The sequence below is a fragment of the Brugia malayi genome (genome assembly GCF_000002995.4).
Source record: "Brugia malayi strain FR3 genome assembly, contig: Bm_v4_Chr4_scaffold_001, whole genome shotgun sequence".
In the NCBI taxonomy this organism is placed as follows: Eukaryota; Metazoa; Nematoda; class Chromadorea; order Rhabditida; family Onchocercidae; genus Brugia; species Brugia malayi.
Genome location: NW_025062478.1, coordinates 6631622 through 6656077, shown reverse-complemented (window position 1 = coordinate 6656077; position 24456 = coordinate 6631622). Strand labels below are relative to the sequence as shown.

The following is a 24456-nucleotide window of genomic DNA, read 5'->3' as shown; positions in this document are numbered from 1 at the left end:
GAAATTTAATTTTATTTAAAATGCTACGATATCCAAATTATTCCTAAATAGAATTATGGACTAAAAAAACGTGTTTAGTTGATAGCCGAGCAAATAATCGACTTTAGGTCTTGCAAAACAAATATATTTAACGCCATGAAGTTTTTCAGGAAAACGAAAATATAACACTGTATCGTTTAGTATATATATATATATATATATATATATATATATATATATATTACTCAATGGCATCTCCTCTTTATTAATACTTAGCGAAATTATGGGCACTTTTCTTTCAAATAATAACAATGAGCAAAAAATGTCATGAAAACAGTATAAAATTATGCACTAATACTCAAAGCTGCTGTATACGTAATTATGAATTTCGTATCGAAAGCTTCGAAATTAATTTCTGACACCGGATATATTCTGCTAAATGACACGTCAGCTGAAAAAATTACATTTGCAATAATTAAAACCGTTCTAATATTGCTTTCAAACCAGAAAAGAAAAAAAATTTCAACCAAAAAACAAAACAAAACACATAAGTCCCTTTTGGAGATTGTTTGACTCATGAATTAGAGTTTCGGTTGGAAAAAACAGGTAAAATAGAATAACCTGGTCAATATTTCTTGCAGGCATTGAAAAAGTCAATCTTTCTCGGGTTGTTTCTTCAGGATGAGCTTGAGGCGGGAGTACTCTTTCAATGGTGAGCATAAAATCATTGCGATAACCGCCGAATGAGACCAGTCGATTGTAAGGAATACTTCTTATGAGATCCTATAAAAATGTAAATTTCACAGGAGTAATGCAAACCATTTCGATCATGAATATTTTGTTTGAATATAATGATCAAGGAAACATAGCCAGTATTTCCCAAATGAATTTTTCCGAGAAGAAATATTCTGTGCACTAAAATAATTTACTCCTGCTTTTCGGCCACAGCTATACAAAAATGAATACTAACAAGCTGACGAAAACTGAGCAAATGAACGCCTTGATCATTGAGAGCAATGAACAAACTTTCGTCGTTACGCATTTTCATTCGTGCTTCCGTAATAAATGATCCGAAAAAGCGCCACTTGCGCAAAACGACTAGTATCATGCGAATGCAATCCACTGTCGAAGTATCACGCAACTGCGACCAGTTTGTTTCAAGATTTAATCTGAAATCCATGTCTGCATAAATCAAACAAGAATTTTGTCTGCAAACTTTTATTATAATCTAAACTGGTGCTAAAAAAAGATTTTTCCTGAAATTAAAATCACTAAAAATTCAATTTAATCTAACCTTAGCAATCTTTCACATCCAACATCCAGCAGTTTTGAAGGATAATAAGAAGTTATAATTTCACGGAATTGTTCATCGGATATCGTTCCCATGTCTCCAAACTTGAGCTGAAGTGTATGCTACCATTAGAGACAAATGAAATACAAATAAGTATAACTATGCTACATAGAACTACACAAAACATTACAATAATTTACTTGTGCATAAACAGCTGCTAGCTCCTCTGCTAATTCGCTACTCAACGGTACTCTTCCAGCAACAATTTCACTCGCCATCCAATGCACCAAAAATGTACGTTCTGTCGGTGTTTCTGAAGAGACCAGATGACTCCAATACTGTCTCTGTCGAATAGATAACTTTATCCGAGCAACATCCTCAGTGACTCGTCCACATTTATTGTCCATCAATTCACGTTCCCAACGTGATATGCAGTCACACAACTGAAAAACAACTTAATTTTTCAACAGCATTGTTAAGTTCTCAGTTATCTCAGGAAAATTGACAAAAGATTTCAAGAAAATAAAGAAGTAGATATTATAAAATTATAACATCCGAGCTCACTTTCTGTTTGCCCTTTAGAAAAAGATAAGAATTCCGTTCCAGGGGATCTTCCACGTATAAAGCGTAACCACTCAGAAGCGCTGGTCGTAAACCACACTTCACACATAAAGTTGACAAACAGTCAGCGATAAGCGTAGAACCATCAAAATCGATAACCTTAAAAGTTTTTTTGGGTTAACAATACTCTTAAATATCATTAATGATCAACACAAAAACATCGGTTCTTGAAAAGTAAAGGCATATTATGCAAACATAAAATTATTGGTACATTATCCATTTTTTGTAGCTTACTTGGTATTCATTAGTTGGTAGCAGTACTGGAATACTATGTGGCATATTAGTTGAAGTTGGATCTCGTGTTAATATGGAGATTGCCTCAAGTTTACTTGGTCCTTCTGTTCGTCCATGTGCTTTCAGACAACGATTGAAAGCACGCAAACAATATAATGCAAAATTACCTTCATCACATCTTAAAAAATTGAAAAATTAAGTACCATAATAGCATGAAGAAAAATACAAATCATTATAAATATAAATTATGGAGCTGCAGTAACTTTAGCATTAGTCGCTTTAGTCGGAAATTATAAACAAATAAAACTGGTTACAAATAAAAATGAAAAAGTAAGAATGCAACATAATTCAAAATAGAAATATGAAATCGAAACCTTTTTCCACTCCATCTTTCGATGTGTCGACGAAGCAACCATGAAAGCGAATACTGTCGGGGTGTAAATAATGGTGTCGTTAAAGCCATTAATTTCCAAGCCTAAAGCAACTGAAGTTTCCATAAAATTTGAGCAGAATGAAAATACTGTCAAGAACAGTTACAAGACCATAGTGGAACTTGAATGAAGAATGGTAATTTGTAATTAGCAATACGAAGTAAATTTCTGTCAAATGAAAGTATTAAAGTTTTATTTAGCTATGCTAGCATGCAATAAAAACAAGTAATTCTATAATCTCGATTAAAAACAAAATCATAGTAGCAAGAGGGAAGCAATATGTACTTGAATTCCATACGACATTGAACCAGACGTCAGCTTTATCAAATTAGCATAAAGCTCATTTCTGAGTAAGTCACTGGACATCGCCGTAGTAAGAATATTTTGTGCAAGATCAATATGGTACTGAACCCCTGTTGGTCTCATTAACACCGAAGTAAACATGAAACATGCTCGACCAAGTTCCAGTGCTTTCTTTTTCAGCATTTCATCGAATATTGTTGTTAATGTTTCCTTTGGCTTTTCTTCACATGCTGTCAAAAGTACGTCATTCCACAATAAATCTTCTGAAGAGGGAAATACAGTGTAAGACGAAAATTGCAATGCTATCCTTTCTAATAAAAGTGGGTAAAACCTACTGGCAAATAATCAGATTCATTCCTCAATTAAAACTAAAATGCAGCATAAGGAAAAACTTAGGAAAAAAAAAAAAACACAAACCTTTGCGAAATAACAAAAAAGCTAAGAAACTTCAAGTCTTTAGTCCTTACATAAAAAAAAAAACAATGAAAAATGAGATTCACTCTTCCTTCCGAACAGCAAGCAAATTTGAAATTTCCAATTAAATTATCCAGGAATAACGAACAAACTGCTTCGTTAGTTACGAATGCATCAAAAAAATGTTTTTGCTAAAAACACTAACAATCTCACACACATTCGATTTCAAAGTAAGATATTTTGTATAATAAAAATGAAACAAAAATTTTATTAATAAATATAATAAATAAAAAACGTTTTAAATTACCATCATCTACATTTTGTGCCAACATCCTTTGTATAAGTACCTCGAAAGCAGTTCCACTAAATATCACATCATTAGCGGCCTTTTTCAAAAAATATATCCATTTATCCTTCTCTTCAGCACTCCGCAAAACAATGTAAACTGGATCGGCGTTTGCAATCTAAATCAGCAGGGTATTAAAATGGGTACACAGCATGTTGCCTTCCATTAACTCCAAAAATCTAACAAATTATTTCAATTGAATCAAAAACAATCCGAAAATATTAATGATAAGGAAGACCTCAATCGAGACAGTGTGATCAAAATCTTTCGTATGATTTTCACTTTGCTCATCAGAACTTCCACTTGATTCATCAGCAGCAGTTTTTATCTTCTCACAGATATGTGCACCTCGAAGATACATATGGGAACACGGGACCTAAAAATGAACATGCTACATTAACGTTTTCTAGCAAAAAACTGTGCTCAATTGTATATTTAGCTTTATATCATACTAGTGTTAAAAAAAAAAAAGAAAGAAATGAAGGAAATGACGACATGGAACACTAACTCGATCATCAGAGCTCTTGAAAAACAGCAGTTTATTATCTACTATGGATGCGAAAAAACGTCTTGTGCTACCACATTTTGCCTGAAATTAATTATATAGTAGTTTTTTAACTATTTAAAGAAGGAAAAACATTTTTGCTCATATCTGACAAAAAATCCTAGCCAATTAATTAACGAAATGATGCCGTTAATTCCACCTAAGCAATTTATTACTTGGCAAAGTCATTAGTAAAAGCAAATAACGATAAAATGTCAAATATTTGTATAACCTTTATGACATAACCATTAATGTCGGCATTAAGCCCTGTGGCACGCTGACTAACTTCAGAAATTGTTGTAGTACGCAAACTACGTGTTAGAAGAGCAATCCACTCATTGGTAGCACGATCTGATTCAGCTGCATAACAGTATTCGCTATTTGCTGTCGTTACCTATAAAAGTGGGTAGAGAATGGCTTTCATCTCGCATCCCTTTCAAAAAACTTCCGGATTTGTTTATTTTGCTACTTGTTTCTTTTATTATAGTGACAGAGAATAGTGGAAAGGTGTTAAAAAATGGAATTTTAATAAAAACCTGTAAACCATAACCCATTTTATTGACCAGCTTTGTGACGGAACGAATATCGGACACTGCAATTCTAACCAGTGGTTCCTCGCCTTTTAAATGATTTTTCTGAAAAATTGTTTTCCTGGATGAAAATCAGGATATTAAGAAACAACGAATAAAAGGTACGTATAGGCCTTTAGATTTTTATTAATCTGATTTCTAATTCAACAAACACTGCAATTTCTAATATGATAAAAATTACGGAATTGAATACTAAAAAAAGACTGCAATGAAATCTAAAGAAAATTGAATGATATTCGCAGTAATTAACTAACTTGAGTTCTGTATAAAGTAAGAAAACCATTCTTGAATACAAAATAACGCCTTTTCAATGACTTGAGTCTGCTATCAGTCATCTGTATCAAATAACCACATTTTTCCAGCTAAAACAGCAATTATTTAACTAAAAGATTTAAGAAGTAAACATTTTTCGGGAATTTTGTGCGTTTGCAAATAAAAAATAAGGTGTAAACAACCTACGGGTTCAGTAGAATTGATCAGAGTTGCTCTAATATCCTGATTTGCATCTGGTGGTACTGCATAATCCCCTTCCTTGATATTAGTGAAATCAATGCGACTTTTATGTTGATTTAATGATCTTGAACTTTCACCGGAACCACGTGAAGGAGAGGAGCACAAGTCACTTGTCTACAAGACATCCATTTTTATTTCGGTAGTTTGGGAACTAAAAAATTTCATCCATTAAATGGATGAAAATTATTTAGAAAAAGGGCTACTCACGTTATCACTCATATTTCTATTCAAAGTACCACTGCATTGAGCAAACTGATCTTCATTTATCACTGTACTAAGACAGCGTTCTGCTATTTGATATAATTTGGTTTCCTGCAAAATACTTGATTATATTCGACTTGACTTCCTGTAGAATCATTAGAACTGCGGAGTTTTAAAATTTGTGTCTCAGACCAATTATCAATACTTACCCATTGACTCGGTGGCTTATGCAATGGCAGCGCAGGAGGATGTTGCATCATTGTACTGTAGGTATCTGATCCTAACAGAAAAAGTTCGTTCAGATTTACATAATCGGCAACATCCCTAAAAATTGCTGACAATAATTCATCTCTAAACCTTTTACCTGACATAATCCTTGCAATCTGTGTTAGTTATTAAATCAGAAAGGCCGATGCAGTTTTTTGCAGTAAGCCGCCGATGGATTAAACGAAATTGTTTAACCGTTGATTTTTTTCTTTTTCAACAACTTAAGCATGTTTCACAACTATTAGGAAATTCAGCACAGGATAATTAGAAGAATAATAATAGTAGACTTGATCATGGCAGTCGAATATCCAACTTTTTGTTCTTGAATTATAATGAGAAATTTTTTAAAAATATTTGAAAATTTTAGAGAATTTCACAGCACTCTTCATTTGTGCCCATTTCTGTAAAAAATACTGGGAACAGAGAAAAACGGTTAAATGTTGAATAAAATACAGCTGTGCTCTCAGTTTACTTCAAAGAACAAGTTTCAATGTTAATTTATTACAGAAGGAAAAAAATGATCGATTTTCCCAACCTTCTTGAATAATGACTCATCTGTTTCAAAAATAATTGCTGTACAGCGTAAAATCTTAAGTTATAGTCAAAAATGCTACGAAACTTTGGATTCACATTTTTCTATTTCTCTTTTCACGTCTTTGCCAGTCGACTTTCTTCTTTAATAATGGTTACTTTTTCCAACATATACGATATTTTACCTATTTTACTTATCCATCATTTTATTTTTCAAAACTAACGTTCGTTATTGTATACGGTGGTATATAATTCTGATTAGATACTGATGATTTGTTATTACATTCGAAAAAAATAGCCATAAAACAGTCAACAAAAATAATGGAAAGCGTACTTTTCAGGAGACTCCGAATAACCGATTTCATCGAAAAATTCATCATCCTCTCTATAATCATTTTCCTCGCCATACGAGTTCAAACTATCCCTTTCAATCTGAAACTTGAAACGTCGACTTTTTCTTTCTGTATATTAAACTGATTGTCGGTGGGATTGTGAAAAACCAAATGATCCTAGTCATTTTATTCAAATCTCATGTTGAAGTTTGCTGATTCAAAAGATTTTTAAGATATTCAAAAAGTAACATTCTATCATAAATATCTGAAACAAAATTTGCTTCGGTTCATTCCTAACTTTATTTAAGAGCATACTTAAGGAAGAATTTAGATAAGCTCTTAAGACAGAGTAAACATTTTTGCAAACAGCGACAAAGATAGAGTCGAAACTTCAAGTTACACCTGAAGTGCTACTTTAAAAAAAAAAACTGATGTATCAAAAACGACAGATTTATTTCCAAAGAAGGTAAGTTGGTTAAGCATAATTATTTTTTGAGATGCGAAAAGATATTTATAAAGTCCAATATATTATGAAATAATTAGGGATCATTTCGCTGTCAGCTGACCACGCGAAATTTTACGATCTATTGGAGAAGTGACTTTCGAAGGCTTTCTTGATATCATGAGTGATATAAAGATGGCATATTAATGTCTTCTTATTGGCATAACCAATAAGAAGACAATAAATACATCAATGAATGAACAGAGCTCATTCCTATAAATTAGAGTAACAAATGAATTGATAAACAACGAATAGTTAAAAAAAAAACCTAAAAAAAATTGTATGGAAGGAATTTCAAAAAAGGGAAGTAATGAAGCATCTGAACATGATAGGTGAATGAGAAGACGGGAGAAGTATGAGGAAAAAAGAAATGAAAAATTAAAAATGTGCAAACACAAGCGCCGACACTTTATTTTACTTTCCCACTTCTGAACATTTCACATAAATCTCCAAAATTTAACCACACAACAAGCGATGAAACAGCGGCTCTAACAGTACGGAGCAAAAAAATCCTAGAAACTAGTTATCAGGCAAATAGATTTTCACAGCCTCCTCTTTAACACACCTGCTTTTCAGCAATTATTTAGACCGCCAAGAGATATCTTATCATTTTTTTTAACTTAATTAAAAACACTGCAGGAAGAAAAAATTCTAATCACTGACAAAATTTCTTATCTAATCCTAATCCATTCTAATATATTTTAATATAAAAAATACCGTAATTTAAATTATTTGAATTCAATCCAAAAGGTCAAACAGTTGCTTCATAATTTAAATCGTCAAAACATTAGTTTTAATTACTAAATTAAAAAAAAAAAAAAATGAACGTGGCAAGCAATCGAAAATTCTTTGAGCGATTTAAAAAACGAAAACGGTAAAGAGAAACAACCATTGCAGCATGCAATTGATTTTAGATTTTAGATTTTAGAATGCGTTTAATTTATGTGGACAAATCAAAATTCTTTATTTCGAAACTGAAAATAATTCTAAATATAGAAGCATTTCAAATAGTGCGCTTGAACTAAAAAAGAAAGAGATGCAAAATATATATATATAAACATTTCTATAAACTCAATGCCAAATAGTAGCGGAGAAATTTCTTTTTTTTGTTGACGAATTGCAAAAGCACTTCTAATTTCACTTTTACAATATACAAATTAACAATCTCTAAATATTTACAGATGTTTCATTTCTTTTGCTATCCAGTTGAGAACAAGCTGAATCAATATGATAAACTAGAACGATTTTTGAAAAGTATATCATAACTTTTCCTTCAAACTTCTCAACAAAATGAATATATGAAAAACGCTTAAACCAAATTGATTTCTAAAATTTATGAAAACAAAGTCTTACGGTTATTGGATCAAGTGGCCTTGAAGGCTTTGTTTTTCGCGGAGTTGGTATTGGTTTCAATTTCTCTTCACGTGGTGAAGAATCAGTAGTTGATGACGTTCCGTCGCTCTGCTTTTCTCCTCTTCCTTGCGATGAACTGTGCATACGAACTGAAAATAAGAAATTAAATCTTTCGCAGGAATGCAGGAAAAATAAAAAAAAAAAAAACAGTTCGAATTTCAGAAGCTAGAAATCTCTGTAGTATCTTTTCAGTAATAAAGAACATAGTTTTTGAATTCAATATTTTATATTGAGTGTTTAAATGACTTAGCTTCCTCTTTTTGCAAATTTCCTAAATGATTTAAAAATTGTATTGAAGTATAATGTTTGGTCCCTGTTTTCAAATGGAAATAAAAAAAACTTTTCCATCGAAAGCTCTCCTAGTTATATAATGTTGGAAGCTCTGACCTTAACTGGTAATGAGAATACGCTCAAGGCAATGAGATAATAAGCTTAAGTAAATGAGATTTTCAGAAATGATTTTTAATACTCAATTGGTTTGATTAAATAAAATAGACTGAATTATGTCTTCTGACGAACAACCTACTAACCTGAAAACTGCTCGAGAAAATATAGATGTGTGTTAGCATATACGGCTAACATACATCGATTGGCACATTAATGATGCGTTTCGTTCTGATTAGGATAAAAATGACTCAAACACCGACCATTTAAATGTAATAAAATTTGAAAATACTTTAAATAAAATATTATCCAGCAATATCAGAGAATTAGTCTAGGCTTTTTCGAATGTCGCAGTGACTTGCCTTTACCGAGATCAGAAGCTGACTGCGCCATCATCATATGGTCTATCTTTTTCTCCCATGTATCGTCAGATGTTAAACCGCTGTCATCCGATGTTCGGTCCATCATCGCTAAAGACAGTGCTCCCTGAAAATGTACCAATCAAGAACTACTGGAAGTCAAACATCACAATCTCACGATATCGTCATTAACGACAGTAAAGGCAGCCAATCTCGAAACGCCAATGCCCATCCCGCATATTTGTTCAAAGATATTTCGCTAATATAAGCCGAAAACTGCTACCAAATATCATCCGTTTCGTTAAAAGACGAAATGGTTAGCTGCAACTGATTCAATCACTCAATCACGTATCAAACGTACGGAATGATAACTATACCGTCACGGAATTGGAGAAGAGAGCAGAAGTCTGCCAATGCTTTGCTCGATCAGCGCACGATTTGAGCACCTGTAGCTGAGCAGTACACTTCAAATTTTGTAGCCGTAAACGTTCATTTTGCTCCTCTAACTGAAAAAGTACTGTATTACCATAATTCTATCCGCAAGCGCTCATTTCAAATCGTTTATGCAAGCAGACATTTTCAGGAAGGATGGCGTATAATCATCAAATTACAAAATTAACTTGACAGAACCTCTTCCTCAGTACTCTAAATTAGTATACTATAGAAGCTAGTTATATGGAAGTGGTAAGGAAATGTGGAAAGTACTATCTGAAAGTGGAAGGACGGAAATATCAGATAAGCAATTTCTTGAAGAGCTAATTCGTGCAGGATAGGGGAGACAGCAAGAGGAATGGAATGTCACAAGGAACGACTTAGATGACAAAGAGAGACAAGCCAAAACAAACAGAAGATGAATTCGGCTTTGACAAAAACTAATTTTGTCACTGTTTACGAGTAGTTAACGGTTGTTGACGTTAAAGAGATCGAAGTGAGTAATATTTAAACATTCAAAACTTTCACTAAATCATCTAAAAACCTTTCTTAAATGTTAGTACTCTCTCATCCGAGAGAATGTTTCAAATAATATAAAACAAATGTGATATATTATTTAATCGAAGACATTCAAACAGATTTGAAATGGGCAAAATATAAAGGGACTTGAAGTATTGACTTTGAAATCTGTGAAGGATAAAAATTGCTGAAAAAAACAGTGAAATTAGAATTAAAAATTTATGAGATTTTGCTAATACAAAGTCAAAAAAATGGAGAACAAGCACAACTGCAGTCAACTGGTTGTATTGCTGAAATTGTCTCGTTTCGTCTAGAATTAATGCACAACATATTTATATTAGCCGAAAGTGGTTATAAGAGTGAGCTAGTACGAGAAAAATCGAAGAATGAAAAAAAATGAGAACTGATGAAATGATGGCAACTTTGCTGGTATTGATAATCTATCACTTCTTACTGATTGTGATCATCTTCAAGTCTCTTTGCTTTATCACCTCATTTGCATACCTTTCATTTTTGTTTCTTACGTTTATATCAAATTAACGACTAGAAAAACTTAAAAAAATCTCGGCTTACTTCATTTCATATAAGTTAACAATATGCAAATTAAAATAAGGGATGATATCAACGAATAATGAAGAGTTCCCTGATATAACAGGTAATTAAAAGAAAGAGTAGTCAATGCATATGTGAATACTTAACACAGATCACTTCGCGATCACATAATCAAATTAACTGTTTCAGTTTGAGTTATATCAGAAATGTTACGCTAACGACTTTACGCTAAGAATGATAGACTGATATGCAGAAAACATTACAAGCCAAAAAATAAACTAAAAGCTGTAGCGGAGAAAAGCAATGGAAAACTAACATTTTGATGGAATTTGGCAATTAACGAAATTGTAGAGAATAGCGACCATATGATAATTAAAGCACAATCTTTTCAGCTATCATATTCATTTCCAACGCATTTCCTCGAGACTTTTCGGTTAGGTAGGTCAGAAAATTAACGTAAGACTAGAAGTTCCTTAATTTAATATGATACTAAAAGGATGAGTTTTGCGATACACTATGTGAAAGTACAATTATTTCGTTGTGAAGTCAACCAAAAATCCATAAAATAATCGGTGAATTGACTTGTTGGTATCCAAGAACAGTGGGAATAATGGTAATCTCTTGCCATCCAAATGCAATTACATACACAACAATGGGACTAAATTTGTGTACATCAGCAACCGGACATATAACTACTAATTACTTCAAATCTAATCACTCTCTGAAAATTAACTAAAATTGAAGAAAGCCAAAAGACTAAGTATTCGTGGTCAGAATTTTCTTCCATTAGATATTATAATCGACACTAAATTTCGAAAACAGTGAAAACTTCGATGAATTAAATATTCCTACAAGTTTTTCATTTGTGTTGCTAGGAATAATAATGTGATGGGAATATTTCACGGTAGGTAAATGGAGACTTTTTGCAATTGGCGAATAACAGAATGAGACATTGGCAATAAAAAATTTGAAGATGTCTAGGCTAAAACTGTTTTGATAAATGGCTTCAGGATGGAACGAAGAAAAAAGAGGAGCAACTGGCAATGAGCAATATGTTGATGACATTGGCTTCAAAACAAAACAGGTAATGTCAGTTATTTATCGAAGTGCGCAAAAATGCATAATTGCCATTGTATCTGCTTTTCATTCCCACTCCAATTAACAACAACTATTCATTTATCATTTCGTTCTACAGAAAATTTTCTTCAACTGTTGAAATCATTGTATGAATAGTGGAGAAGAGAGAAGGAAGAATAAAAGATTCCGATTCCAATTCAGCAAATTTATTCATCAAATCGACAATTTGATGTTACGATTCTATCACATTAGCTATTTAAGTAAGCAAATCTCCTGTGCAAAAAAGGACCATCTTTTGAAGCTAATGTCACCAATATATTCCTTAATTATTAGCTTGTCTCTCTCTTTATATTTGTTGCAGTGGTTAGATTGACACTACATACAATTTCATTATAGCCTCTTATGTCAAAAATATCTAAACGATTTATATTTATTTTATAGTTATTGAATCAATCACATTTTCCACAAATAAACCTCCGTGTTACAAACAATTAACGCTTCAAGAAGATGCTACTATTTCGATTCGATCTCTCTAAAAATGACGGCGGATTCATGAATGCTCGAATTTTGACACTTTCATATCTCACAACTGGTACAAATCTAACAGGATAATAAGTTCTCAGTTCATTTCTTTTATCTTACATTAATTCTATTCAGTCTGCAATAAGTGCCAAATGAGAAGGACTAACAGAAATGAGCAAAATGCTCATTTCACTTTAGAAAAAGAGAAGCATAATGAAGTTAAGCTTTAACCATATGTCTTCTTTCATAAACAAATAATGAACAAGAAATGACTGGTATTTCTATGAAACTATGAAATGGTTGGACGAAATTCAAAAATGGAAATCAAAATTCAGAACAATTATGGTGCAAAGGAACTGCTTATTCGTGTAAGGATGTGATCAGCTAAAGTGATCATACTTCCTAACATTTTTCTAAGATAAATTTAAATTTATTACTTCATGTTTTTGTTTTTCAAAATTACACAGCATATATCTACAAACTTTTATTATATTTCCTGAAGTTAAAAAACGTAGAGAAAAAGTAGATGAATCACGTCTGAATGATAATCATAAAAATCCAAAACATATGCGAGATAATATATAAATTATTGTAATTTTGATAAACTTCAACATCTTTCGATAAATTCCTCCTTAGCTTCTCTGGAGATGAGATAACACTGTTATATGTCGGCTAGCATAAGCATGTTAAGATTTGTCAAATTCTCGTTTCCTTTGAGAATTAACCCTACTACAGCTTCAAAATCATGAATAGCTTTAAAAAAATATAGAAATGTTTAACATAGAAATTTTTATATGAATTTTCGAAAACACTTTCCGCCAAATGCGCAAACTATTGCCAACTAACATTTTGACAAATGCAAAAGCCGTATAGCAACCGTAACTGCTTGCTTTTAGCAGTTGATTTTCATTATCTTAGTTGCGCCAATGCAATTCAGCATATAAAACACGATGAATATATTTCTAAGAGAAAGAAGGATGAGGAGGGGAACTGACCTGCTGGTTCTCTCTTAATAGATTTAGGAGAGAGAGGGAGAGAGAGAAAGTGACACATTGCGCCCTATTGGTAATGAGAATCTCCTCTTTCTTTTATCATTTCCTTTTTCTATTTTCAAGGAAACAGAGAATTTTTCCTTTTATTCTGCTTACATAATTAGTTGTCCTCGATTTGCTGAAGACAAGATAGAAATAGAGTGGACGGTAAGAAATGGCCTTCAGAGAAAAGTTTTCAACTACAAACTTTCCCCATCAATTTAACGGAGTTTCAAGTGTGAAGTTTACAAAATGTTTCCAAAAAAATTTTGAAATAGAAGCACGTATTGGTCATCAAAATGTCCTGCAGTTTAGGCACATGCACAAAATAATGCAAAGACAATTTTTTTGTAGTATGTAATGACGGCGATAGCATAATTTAAACGACTGAAAAAGTGATTTCTCGAAAATAGTAAGTTTTATATTATTTGTCATTTGCATCACGTCGAGATCAGAAGTTTTAAAAACCAATCGAATTGTTGTATAAAAATTGTTGGACTGCAAAAGTAGAGCGTGACAAAAGGAACTGAGTTGAAAAATTTAGAACGAATGAATTATTTACTGAGAAATGAATCAATTATAATATTTCGTATCCATTCAGCAATAATGTTCCTTCATCTTCATTATGACATGGTTTCGGAAATATTAAAGAAATTCCTCTGTATTCACAACTATAAACAGAGGTTGAATCAGAGGTTGAAGTATAAAAGGCCGTTAGGAATTACTGTTAAAAGCTAGCTGATGGAATCAGAAGAATAAATTATGATAGATCGTTCGAAGTTACAATAGAAAAAGCACTGACATCAGAAACAGATACGGAATGATTACAAAGCTTTGGTACATTCATTCATTTTGAAAATAGGAAAAAAATTGATTTGATTTTATAAACGAAATTTAGATTAATTTGAAGATGCGCAGGCTTATAGTTAATATATTTTATTATATCTTATAATATATATCTTATAAAGGTAAAGCAAATATTGGTTCTCTCTCTGTCTCTGCTAAGGATCTATGTTCTTCTGGGTAGTATAAATGACGAGAAGGGAATAGAAAATCATCATTTTGACAGAAGAGAATTCGAAACAAATTTAAACAATTAGCAAATAGCAAATCACTCTTACAAAAGGAAGTTCATTCCTCTTCTTGCAACTAATTGTTTGGGTTTATACATTTTGTTTACGAGAATCGATGCGCTGGTCAGACAACATTCATTGAAGATAGACATATCATTCTAGTCCTATGCACTTTTGGATATTCACACTTGGATTGAATATTTTGTTCAGAATACAAGGCCAATAGATTAGTAGCTCTTCTCAAAAATTTGAACCGAATAAGCAACGACCCATAAAGACATCCATTAAGTCTATAAACATATTTACATAAATGTGGCAAATTAAAAAATTTTTAAAATTTCAACTGATTCATAAAAAAGAATTAAAAAAAAAAAATCAGAACAATATCTATCCCTCCCATTTGCAGCTCTTTTCACTTTTAAGCTCTATTTACTGTCTATGAATTAGTGAAATTTATGAATCTTCTAGCAATATAAAGTCACCCTCTTTGAAGCTCTCTCGTTTTATTAGAACTATCTAAATTGAAAAATAACTAAACAAATCGTTGAAATGGAAATTTAAGAAAAATATGTCTCATACAACTTGACGTAAAATGCAAAGATTTGTCAACATGAAATAATGATATGATATGCGGTAGCATACCAACATAGCTAAAAATAGTTAAAAGTAAAACCTACTATTCTTAATATTCCTCTAACTACATTCTTCTTCTCCCTTCCTCCTCCTGGCTCAATTGATCACCAGCGAATTATATCTAAAATATTTCACAAATCTATAAGATTCAATTCGAGAAAGAGTACACTTCAACGCATGCAAAACACTTTAGAATTAAATTCAAAAAAATTCCATAAAACAACTAGAGATAGCAAATAATATAAAATAAGTGGAAATACATAAAAAGTTGAAGATTAATTCAAGGTAATTAGTTTTCACACCAAACTATCTCTATCTTTTATATTTATAAAATGAGCAAACTCACAAACAAATTGTAAATTTAAGATTAATAACATCATTTTTGCTTTTAAAAGGGTCATATCACTAACTCTTCTATTTATTTTCCATTACAAATAAATGTATTAATATCCTATATCACTCTAACATCAGAAATATATAGCTAAGGTGGTAAAATCAGGAAGAAACTGAATTGCTTTCAACGTAAAGTTTGCAAGAGATAGGGAGGAGCCTAGATGTTCATATTTCCACTCCTATTGAAGTCAAATAAAGTTAGCTTGGCACATTTTATTCGTTACCACAAAATGAGGATAGATCAAAGGCTGAAATAATGGCATGATATATTAACAAAATTGGCAATTTTTCAAATCCGAAATAGAAATTATTTTGAAAAAACCAGTTGAGACGCTTCCTTATCCGGCCGAACGAAATACACAGTTCTTTTTGAAAATGCATTGTTTTAAACAAGAAACTGAGAAAAATCTCGAGCGGAGTGGTAAATTTTCAAATGACAGCCACCACCAGTGACAAAGGCCTCCTTGTTAGCTTCTTTGTGGAGCAGGAAGAGGTGAAAAATGTTGGCGTCCCTTTTTTTCTCTGAATACCTCTACTTGGCGTCATTGGCAACGACCACAATTAATCGAACACAGGTCTACTTTCAAAGCATGCCGACAGAGGACAAGAAATGAACGAAACGATGCTCGCTGGAAGTAACAAGGCCAGCATTCAAGAAGTCTCTTTCCTTCATCTGCTCGATCTTTAACAAATGAATGCCAATTTACGGATTATTCGATCAAACGAGACAAAATCGCACTAACATAACCACCTGCCACATACAAACGCACATTTAAAGTTTTTCATAATATAATAATACAAAAAATTAGCTCTTTGCATTCCAAAAAATTTTTAAATTTTTTATTACATATAAAGGCTATCTCATACTTCAAAAAAAAAAAAAAGATATTCTTAGGACTAATGGTGAAAGAATAACTCCTATGGGTCAAAGGACATGGAGATGAAAATGAAATTTATTTTACTTATGGATCGAGAAGGATCATGAAACTGGAGCATTTAAATCAGCATATCTTCATTCTTTCTTTATCCTCAAATTGAAATAATGTTTACAGTTCCACATTCTTGCAAAAAATGTTTTCTACTGTGTTGTTTCAGTTAATAAAATCTTAATAAGTTTCCTTTGATAGCTTAATTAATTGAAATCTTTAAGAAATCGTTTTTTTTTAAAGTCCTTCGAAACAAATTTTATTCTAATGCTAAACAAAGTCAATGAAGGAATAAAATATTTCAAGTGAACTGCAGAAGAACATCTGTTATAAACATCTGTCATAAAGGTGCCACAATAACTAAACTAATGAGAGATGGCAGTGTCGTTGCCATAACAGCCAAAATGAAATTTGATAAGGTAGAACTGAGAGAACAATGCGCCTGAGAGAAAAAGCTATTGGCCAGCAACGGTTAATGAAGTTTGAATTGCGAATTTAAAACTGACTTCTGGAGTTCAAATGAAAATTACTCTTAGAAATTTCTAATTTTGAGTAATTTGTTGCATCATCAAATTCAAAAAATTGCATTCCACACAAACTTTTCATCAATAATTTTAATACTAAACATTTGCTATAATGCAAAAATTTTCTCAATTTTGAGTAATAGTCATCTTTTTTTTCTGTGAAGAAAGAAATGTTAACGACGAACTGTGCTCATATTATCTGATACAACCCATATTAGTTATTAGATAAACAAATTCAACACAATTAAAATATTCTTTATGGATTCAGGAGTCATTTTGAAAATTTTTGTTTCTTTTCATGGCAGTTATTTGGAAGGAAGTTAAATGTGTTTAATTGTTGAGATGCAAAGAAGATTCCACGGTTACAAACAGATCAAACAGAGTTCGTTACAAAATGAAAAATGGAGGATTTGGTTGAGGGAAATAGAATAATGAGGAACAAACATGATATGATATGTGTATGAGAAATAGGTCGATCATCGTCGATATGAGTCCCAACAAATCAATCATTCATTTATTCAACTCTCTCTCTCTCTCTCTCTCTCATTTTTTTTTCTTCATTTACAGTGAAATGAGTAGTACCAAGCGCATAAGCTCAAGCAATGTTGTCAATACATGGATTATTCAGCTGCTTTTTTTAAAGTAGAAGCAGTGAAATTGACTATTTAGATGACATTTCAAGAATAAATAAGAAAATTCAGATCTACTACCGTTTGCACTTGTATGAATGTCATATTTGTCAACAACCAGCCATATTTCGCTGCATTTGAAAGGCACTACTAATGCACCCGGCAAAAATCAATATTTGCAACGAGCTTGGAGCGTTTTGGAAATCTTAGAATAATGCTGAACTTCATCGCTCTTCCTTTTTTAATCTTGAAAAAAAAGGAAGCACGAATCGTTGCTTTCTTGAATTCTGATAATGCTTTCCAAAGGACTCAAACGAAAACCAAATAAATTCAACAGAAAATGTTAATGTAAAATGAGGAATATCCAAAATGACGCTAACTTAACAGTGGTGTTAGAAATGATATGGGAGAAAGTTAACGGAGATAACGAGTAACAGAGATTTACTTTACTGATAATTACTAGTAGAGTAAACAGTGCAATGAATGTATCCAACAAGGCATTATATTTTTTCTGGATGATTTTCACATCTCTGATAACATAGCAGCACATCGAATGCCAGCCATTCCAACATTTATGCAAATGTTATCGAGTTGTCACTTCTGCATATCCTCCATAAACTATTGTAATATAACAGAAAAAAAAATTTTTTTGATATGATCGATTGGTAATGGACAGACGGAATATGTCTTTCTCGATTAAAGGGATGAGTAACCGAAGTAGACGAGGACTTAGGATTCAAAAAACAAAATAAGTAGTAAAGTTATCAATTAGGAGAAATGATGAATAGAAAAGTTAAATAGCTGTTTTTCATTTTAATAACAAATAAAACATCACATTTCGGTAAGTAAATAATTAACAAAAATATGTCTAAGAGTTGATAGATAGTAAATAATTAACAAAAATATGTCTAAGAGTTGATAGATAGTAAATAATTAACAAAAAATATGTCTAAGAGTTGATAGATAGTAGACCTCACTTCTATTAAATGAAGAAAACTGATAAACTAGGATATAAAATTTTTGAAAGTTTAAATTGTCTAAAAGATTTGCCACACTTTAAAGAAATCTTTGAAAGGAACAAATTTTTTCTCACTTTTCAGTAGTTGCAGAAGAGAGAGAAGAGGAGAAAAAGAGTGGAAAATTACCGTAGAAATAATTATTAAATAGAAAAGCAGAGAAGAAGGACAGCAAAGGAACCGTGCAGACAATGAAAGAAGGTATCCCTCGTTGACAAATTGATAATTCATTGTCATCTATCCCATACAAAGAAAGTCTATTTTGTAAATTGAAAGTAACTTAATGACTGAATAGGAAATTCAATTCCAAAATATTATAATCCGCAACGAATCCATAAGGTAGCAATTATTGTTGAAATTTTAGTTAACACTTAAAACAGTTAATTAAAATATGTAAGAATATGCTGTAGAACAAATAGCTAGATAAGGAATGAATGACTGAATTTCTTAATTAAATAGACCATAAAACAGATTAATCAATAAGTTACTTTACGATATAAACAAACATAGCATTAATTAACTTAGGCGGTAAAAGAGGGTATTAATAATAGAACTGTTGGGTACAAAGTAGGTGATATTAAAAAAGAAAAAGACAAACTGAGGGTGGAAGATTTGATCTGAGGGGAAATCGACGGGGACCATCCATTAACCTAGGTCTTCCACTCCACTTTTTAAGATTTTTTAATAAAAATGAAGTGCAACGAGCATTTAAAAATATATGAGAGATAATGGTATTTCATTAAAATTTTATAAGTCAATAGGTCAGTGCGTAGAATTAAAAAAATTCAAAATACCAAAAAAATCACTCAATACAAACTAGTTGAGCGGTCAGACTAAGAACCTGAAGTGAAATGATTGTGGTCTTATTGGACGGTTTTGGAACTACAACTGAAGTGAAAAATAACAGGAGTCAAGGATGGAAGAAGATAAAAGGATTTGCTTGGAAGATAGGACGGAAGTAACCAAATTTCGTGATGAATCAGACGATCGACAGCGGTAGACGAAAAATGGAAAAAAGAGAGTGCTATGTTGGTATGAGGGAAAATAATTATGGCAGTGTTGGACGTTGATTCGCTATAATCAAAATTATGGAAGTTTTTTTCCAATCTTTATCTTAAGCTGATAACATATCAAAGTTCACAGTTTGCTCAATGAAGTCATTTTCAATATCGTTAAACAATGGAAAAAAAAGTCAGAGAAAGATTCTGATTGTATTCGAGAAAAGCAGTTTGAAGTAATTTGAATTTCCAGTCATAAAAATGTTGGAAAAAACATATTAACCCGTATTCATAATACTTTTCGGCAATTCTCGAGTGATCAATAGTTGTTAGAATGTTCGTAACTGGATGGGTCAGCTTATTTAAAACTTCAAGAATGTATATCTTGTCACATCACTTGATATATGTGACAACTCTCATTAATTCCTACAACTACAAAATGCTGTAGAAAGTAAAGTTGCTTACAAACATGAAAGTGAAGTTTCGTAACGATCAGATGAGGGAGGATGAAAGTGTCAAAAGGAGGCATAATGACTACTTTCTGCATTTTCAAGGTTAACTGCATCTCTTTCCATCACACCCTTCTCTTCTTTTTTCCACGAATTCATCATATCCTTCTCATAAAAAAAATTTCTCCACTAAATATCATTCAGACATATACTTTTGACCAGTGGTTATCAGTAAGCATACCTCCTGGAGACGATTCTTTACCCATCGTTTGATTTTTGCTGTTTTCTGACTTATTGCAGTAGTCTCGGAGAACATCTCTGAACATGATGCATTCATTTTTACTACCAACTGCGTTACCTGTAATTACAAATGTCCTCTCTTCAAAGGCAATTTTGTTAGCGTAAAATATCACACGTTTCTTATTCTGATTTATTGTTAGAAAACAGTGGAAGTGTAAAAGAAGAAGTTTTTATTCTACGATCAGAGCCTGATAATAATTGGCAATCATTACTACTTTCTTAATTCTTAATGACTTCACCAGAAAATGAAGAAATTGAAATCCATATTATCTGTTTAAGTCTAGGGAGCAATGGATATACTTAAATGTGGGATAGTTTATCGAAATGGGAAGTGAACTACTATTGTCTTCCCGCTTTCAAATATTTCTGTGTTGAAGCAATGCCTTTTTATGTCATAAAAAGAGTATCAGGAAATGCTGTAAATTTAGTATTTGATTAAAAAATTTATTATAGAATATATGCCATCAATGCTTAATGTTTAGCCACACGAGGAGTATAAAAGAAACAACAAATGATGTCTGAAAATATTTTATACAACTGAGAGGGGATGAACTGCTCGGATGAACTCTAAAATAATGCAAGAAAGGAAGAAATGAATTATTCTGTGAATGGGATGAAACTAAAAGAAAAAAAGAATTGAAAGAAATTATACTGTAAATACTATCTAATTCAAAATCTGAAATTAAGAGGTGGTGGATATTTATTTAGATTCCCAATGTCTTTTTCATAAAGGTTTAAAGAAATAAGAAAATATATTTTATATTCAGTTATAAGAAGAAGGCACAAAATATTATTGTTTATTATTCCTGAAAGTTCAGGAAAGGCGGAAAGAACATCGACAAACAATTTTGTCAATACTGAAATGGCAGATGTTAATTATACAGAAACAAGAAGACATTTTTTTTTCCCCTTGCAGTCTGAAAGTCAACATTCATTACTTTTATACTTCCTCAAATCTTTTCTTTTTTTGTGTTAGAAAGAATAAAATTTTCATCTTGAAAAATGTTAACACAAAACAGGTAACTTTTGAAATAAAAAATGTTAGTAGCTCTGAATTTTAATTTATAAGTGATTTCCTGATTTGTTTTTAATTTTCCAGTCCAGTCAGATACCATTTCGATAAAAATTGGAGTGCATTAAATTATAACTCTCAGAATAGCTTATTTTTGATCAGATAACAAAGTGAGAGAGCACATATGAAGGAGACTAGGGTTCTTCCAAATGACCTTTTACGACCTTCCCCTCCCACATTCTTGTCTGACAAATATCCCCACCAAATAATACAACTCAGTAATTTACCAAAGTGAAGCTGCTGGGGACTACATTGAATCGAAGTGATGTCATTTATTTTCAGACGGCTTGCTTTCAGTTCAGTTAAGCAGCAATTTTTAAAAAAAAAATGCCTGAAAATTTCCCAATTGAAACAAAAAGTGCCGCAATTCATATATATTTTTTGTTTTGATTTGATGTCATTGAACATATTTAGTTTTTATTCTTACCAATAAAAAGAAACCAAAAAATTTGGTTAAAATGTTTAAAAAGTCAGAAATATATTGTCATAGGAAGTAAATTTGATAGTAATTGTTATTCAGAACCTCCGAGTCAAGAACAAGAATGATATGAAAATTACAACAATTGAGAAGATATTTGTTTTATTAAATATGAGTGAAGTTCTCAAATTTCAAGTATGCTGTTCATTTTCTCCCAATAGGCTGAGGAAGAAAGAACATGTAATCTAATAACCGAAACAAATAGTTCATTAAATTTAAACATCTGGGAATCATCAATGAACTTAATTTCGTTTTAAATAGATATTTGAACAAGTTTTGAATTGAAGTTTAAAAGTTTGATATAAATGAGAAAGAGAACTGTCATACAAAGGTTTTATAAACAAGTGATAATAAGATCATTTTATCCAGTTTTCCTATTTGCTTCATTTTTCTCTAATAGCTTTTTTTCAGATAATTTTGTCAAGCGGCTGCTTTTTTAAAATTCTGACTTGTTATTTTGAATATTGTGCAGCGTCTTTTATCGTTTATTCATAACACTGAAATTAAGTAATAGTCCTCAAAAGCAAAAAAAAAAAAAAAATCAAATTTGCATTGGGGAAAAATACTTTCTTTGTGTTAAAAAGTATTAATAATGCAGTATCCTCATTAATTTTAAGAATTATCAAAACATTAATGTGATTTTAGAGTTTCTCTACAATTGAAAGCTTTTTTGATTGTCATATAAATATTGAAGTCAAACAGAATAGCATATAAAAATTGAAAACTTCTACCTAATAAAGAATAGGTATTGTGCGAAAATTTTCCAAAGACAGTTTGGATTACTATCTATTTTTTATTCTCGAAATCTTTCCTAGGTCCTTAAATAGTTAAAATTCTAGAATATCTGAATTAATAAAAATATAACAACGACACATCTGTCTCTAACCCATTTCTATATAAAGACATTTAAAGCTATTTCTCTTTAAAACCCTATGACCCACTTCTCTTTAAACAGAATTTCATTTTGTTCTTGATAGCCTAGTTTTTCACAAAATCACTCGAATCCTTATTCAGAATTTGTCATCATAAAAATAAAATTTAGGAAATTGAAAAAGAAAAATATAAAAAGTAATAACTAACTTCAAATAATATGCTCTTTTTAAAGAGGCAGTCGCAACTGAATCTGACATTTTATAGTTTATGAGGCTGACTGGATGAGTCATAGGGACAATGGTCAGTGGTTAAGTGCTGTCTCGTCCCTTCATGCTTGAAATCGATTAAAACTAGGCTCTTAGTGTCATGTGTGGTGTACATCCGATGACTGTTTATTAAATCATTTTTGGGAGTTGACCGGACAGCTAGGTTCTATGTCATCTTTCATTACATTCATTAGGTCTCCCTATAAAGCCAGCTTGCCAGAAATGAATGGCTTATATGGATTACTATTTAAGATTATTCATTGTGTGCACAAATTTTAATTTGAATTGGATAATTCATCCGTAATTGTTTTCATAAAAAGTCATTTTTTAATTTTGACCATTACATTTTTTGATATATCCTATCACTTAATCAATAAAGTACCACCTAATAGCTTATTAATAAGATCTATTTTGTAAGATTCAAGAATTTGAAATACTCTTATGATGATCCGGAAGTAGAATTTGAAAACTGCTATTTCCTGAAATAATATAGATTGGAAAGCTTTATAACTTCTCTTCCTTAATTTAAAATTAGAGAAATTATTTTCTTATTTTTCTATTGATTATATATGCAATCACACAACTCACGCAGGAATGTGATTCCATTTCAGAAATCTCATACAGAAAATACTTTCATAAAGGGTATATTAGTCAATCGAACAGCAAAGAGGAATTACTACCTTTGTGGAATAGTTCCAATATATAATAGGATAAATTAGTAGATCGTTCCGACAATCCTTTCATTACACTTCTTTATTCCTTTACTAGATTAGAATTCACTACTAATAAATGTTAGTAAAATTTTGTCGTCAGAAAGTTAGAAGTTGAAGAATCCAAAAGTTGATGGAATATTACGGCGCTATGAGACAGTTAGTGCAATTGTGCAACTTAAAATAGAAGTAAATCAGATTTAAATCTTGATATACTAGTTCAACAAGTGATAACACATTAATTCTAATAATGTTTATCTGCTTGGTTTTTCGAAGAAAAAAGAAAACAAACTAGGAATGGTTACTTTTTTAAATGAAAATTTAAGCAGTTTATGGTTTCTCTTGCAGCTAATAGGTAAGCTTTATTCAAATGAATGAGTCACTCAAAATGGTTTCAATGTCCATCTATAATTTGCCTTTAATGAAAGCAGCACAGTAAAAATTTGCTCTTCGAATTCAAGAAGCTGTTCCTATCATCAGCTTATCAGTGGTCGAGATGAAGCAAGAATAATTTTTATTGGAAATCAACGATCGAGAAAGATATCTGTCCATCCAGAGAGATTGCATTGTGATACTTGAGACACATATGGTGGCCACATGAATTATTCTATTGATTGAGATGTTGCAATGGACATGTCTGTCCCATCATATCCGATCGTATCAAAAAGAAAACATCTGCTGCCAGCAGTTCCTAACCACTCCTTTTTCTAGTTTCGTATCTTTCTTTC

The 24456-nt window shown here is 31.6% G+C and overlaps 1 protein-coding gene across 1 annotated transcript; it reads right to left on the bottom strand.

Moving 5' to 3' along the window:
* Positions 1–358: 358 nt before the first annotated feature.
* Bma-max-1 (Uncharacterized protein) lies at positions 359–20366 on the bottom strand (the record flags this gene model as incomplete). The annotated part of the gene is made up of 23 exons (XM_043081899.1): positions 359–430; positions 601–762; positions 950–1148; positions 1274–1380; positions 1471–1713; positions 1835–1990; positions 2126–2303; positions 2500–2600; positions 2842–3122; positions 3581–3737; positions 3858–3995; positions 4128–4208; positions 4396–4557; positions 4700–4798; positions 5008–5115; positions 5213–5380; positions 5474–5578; positions 5677–5791; positions 6600–6697; positions 8453–8601; positions 9259–9382; positions 9633–9761; positions 20271–20366. 23 exons carry the CDS (start codon positions 20364–20366, stop codon positions 359–361), a joined length of 3228 nt encoding a protein of 1075 aa, XP_042937833.1.
* Between the last annotated feature and the right edge of the window lie 4090 nt (positions 20367–24456).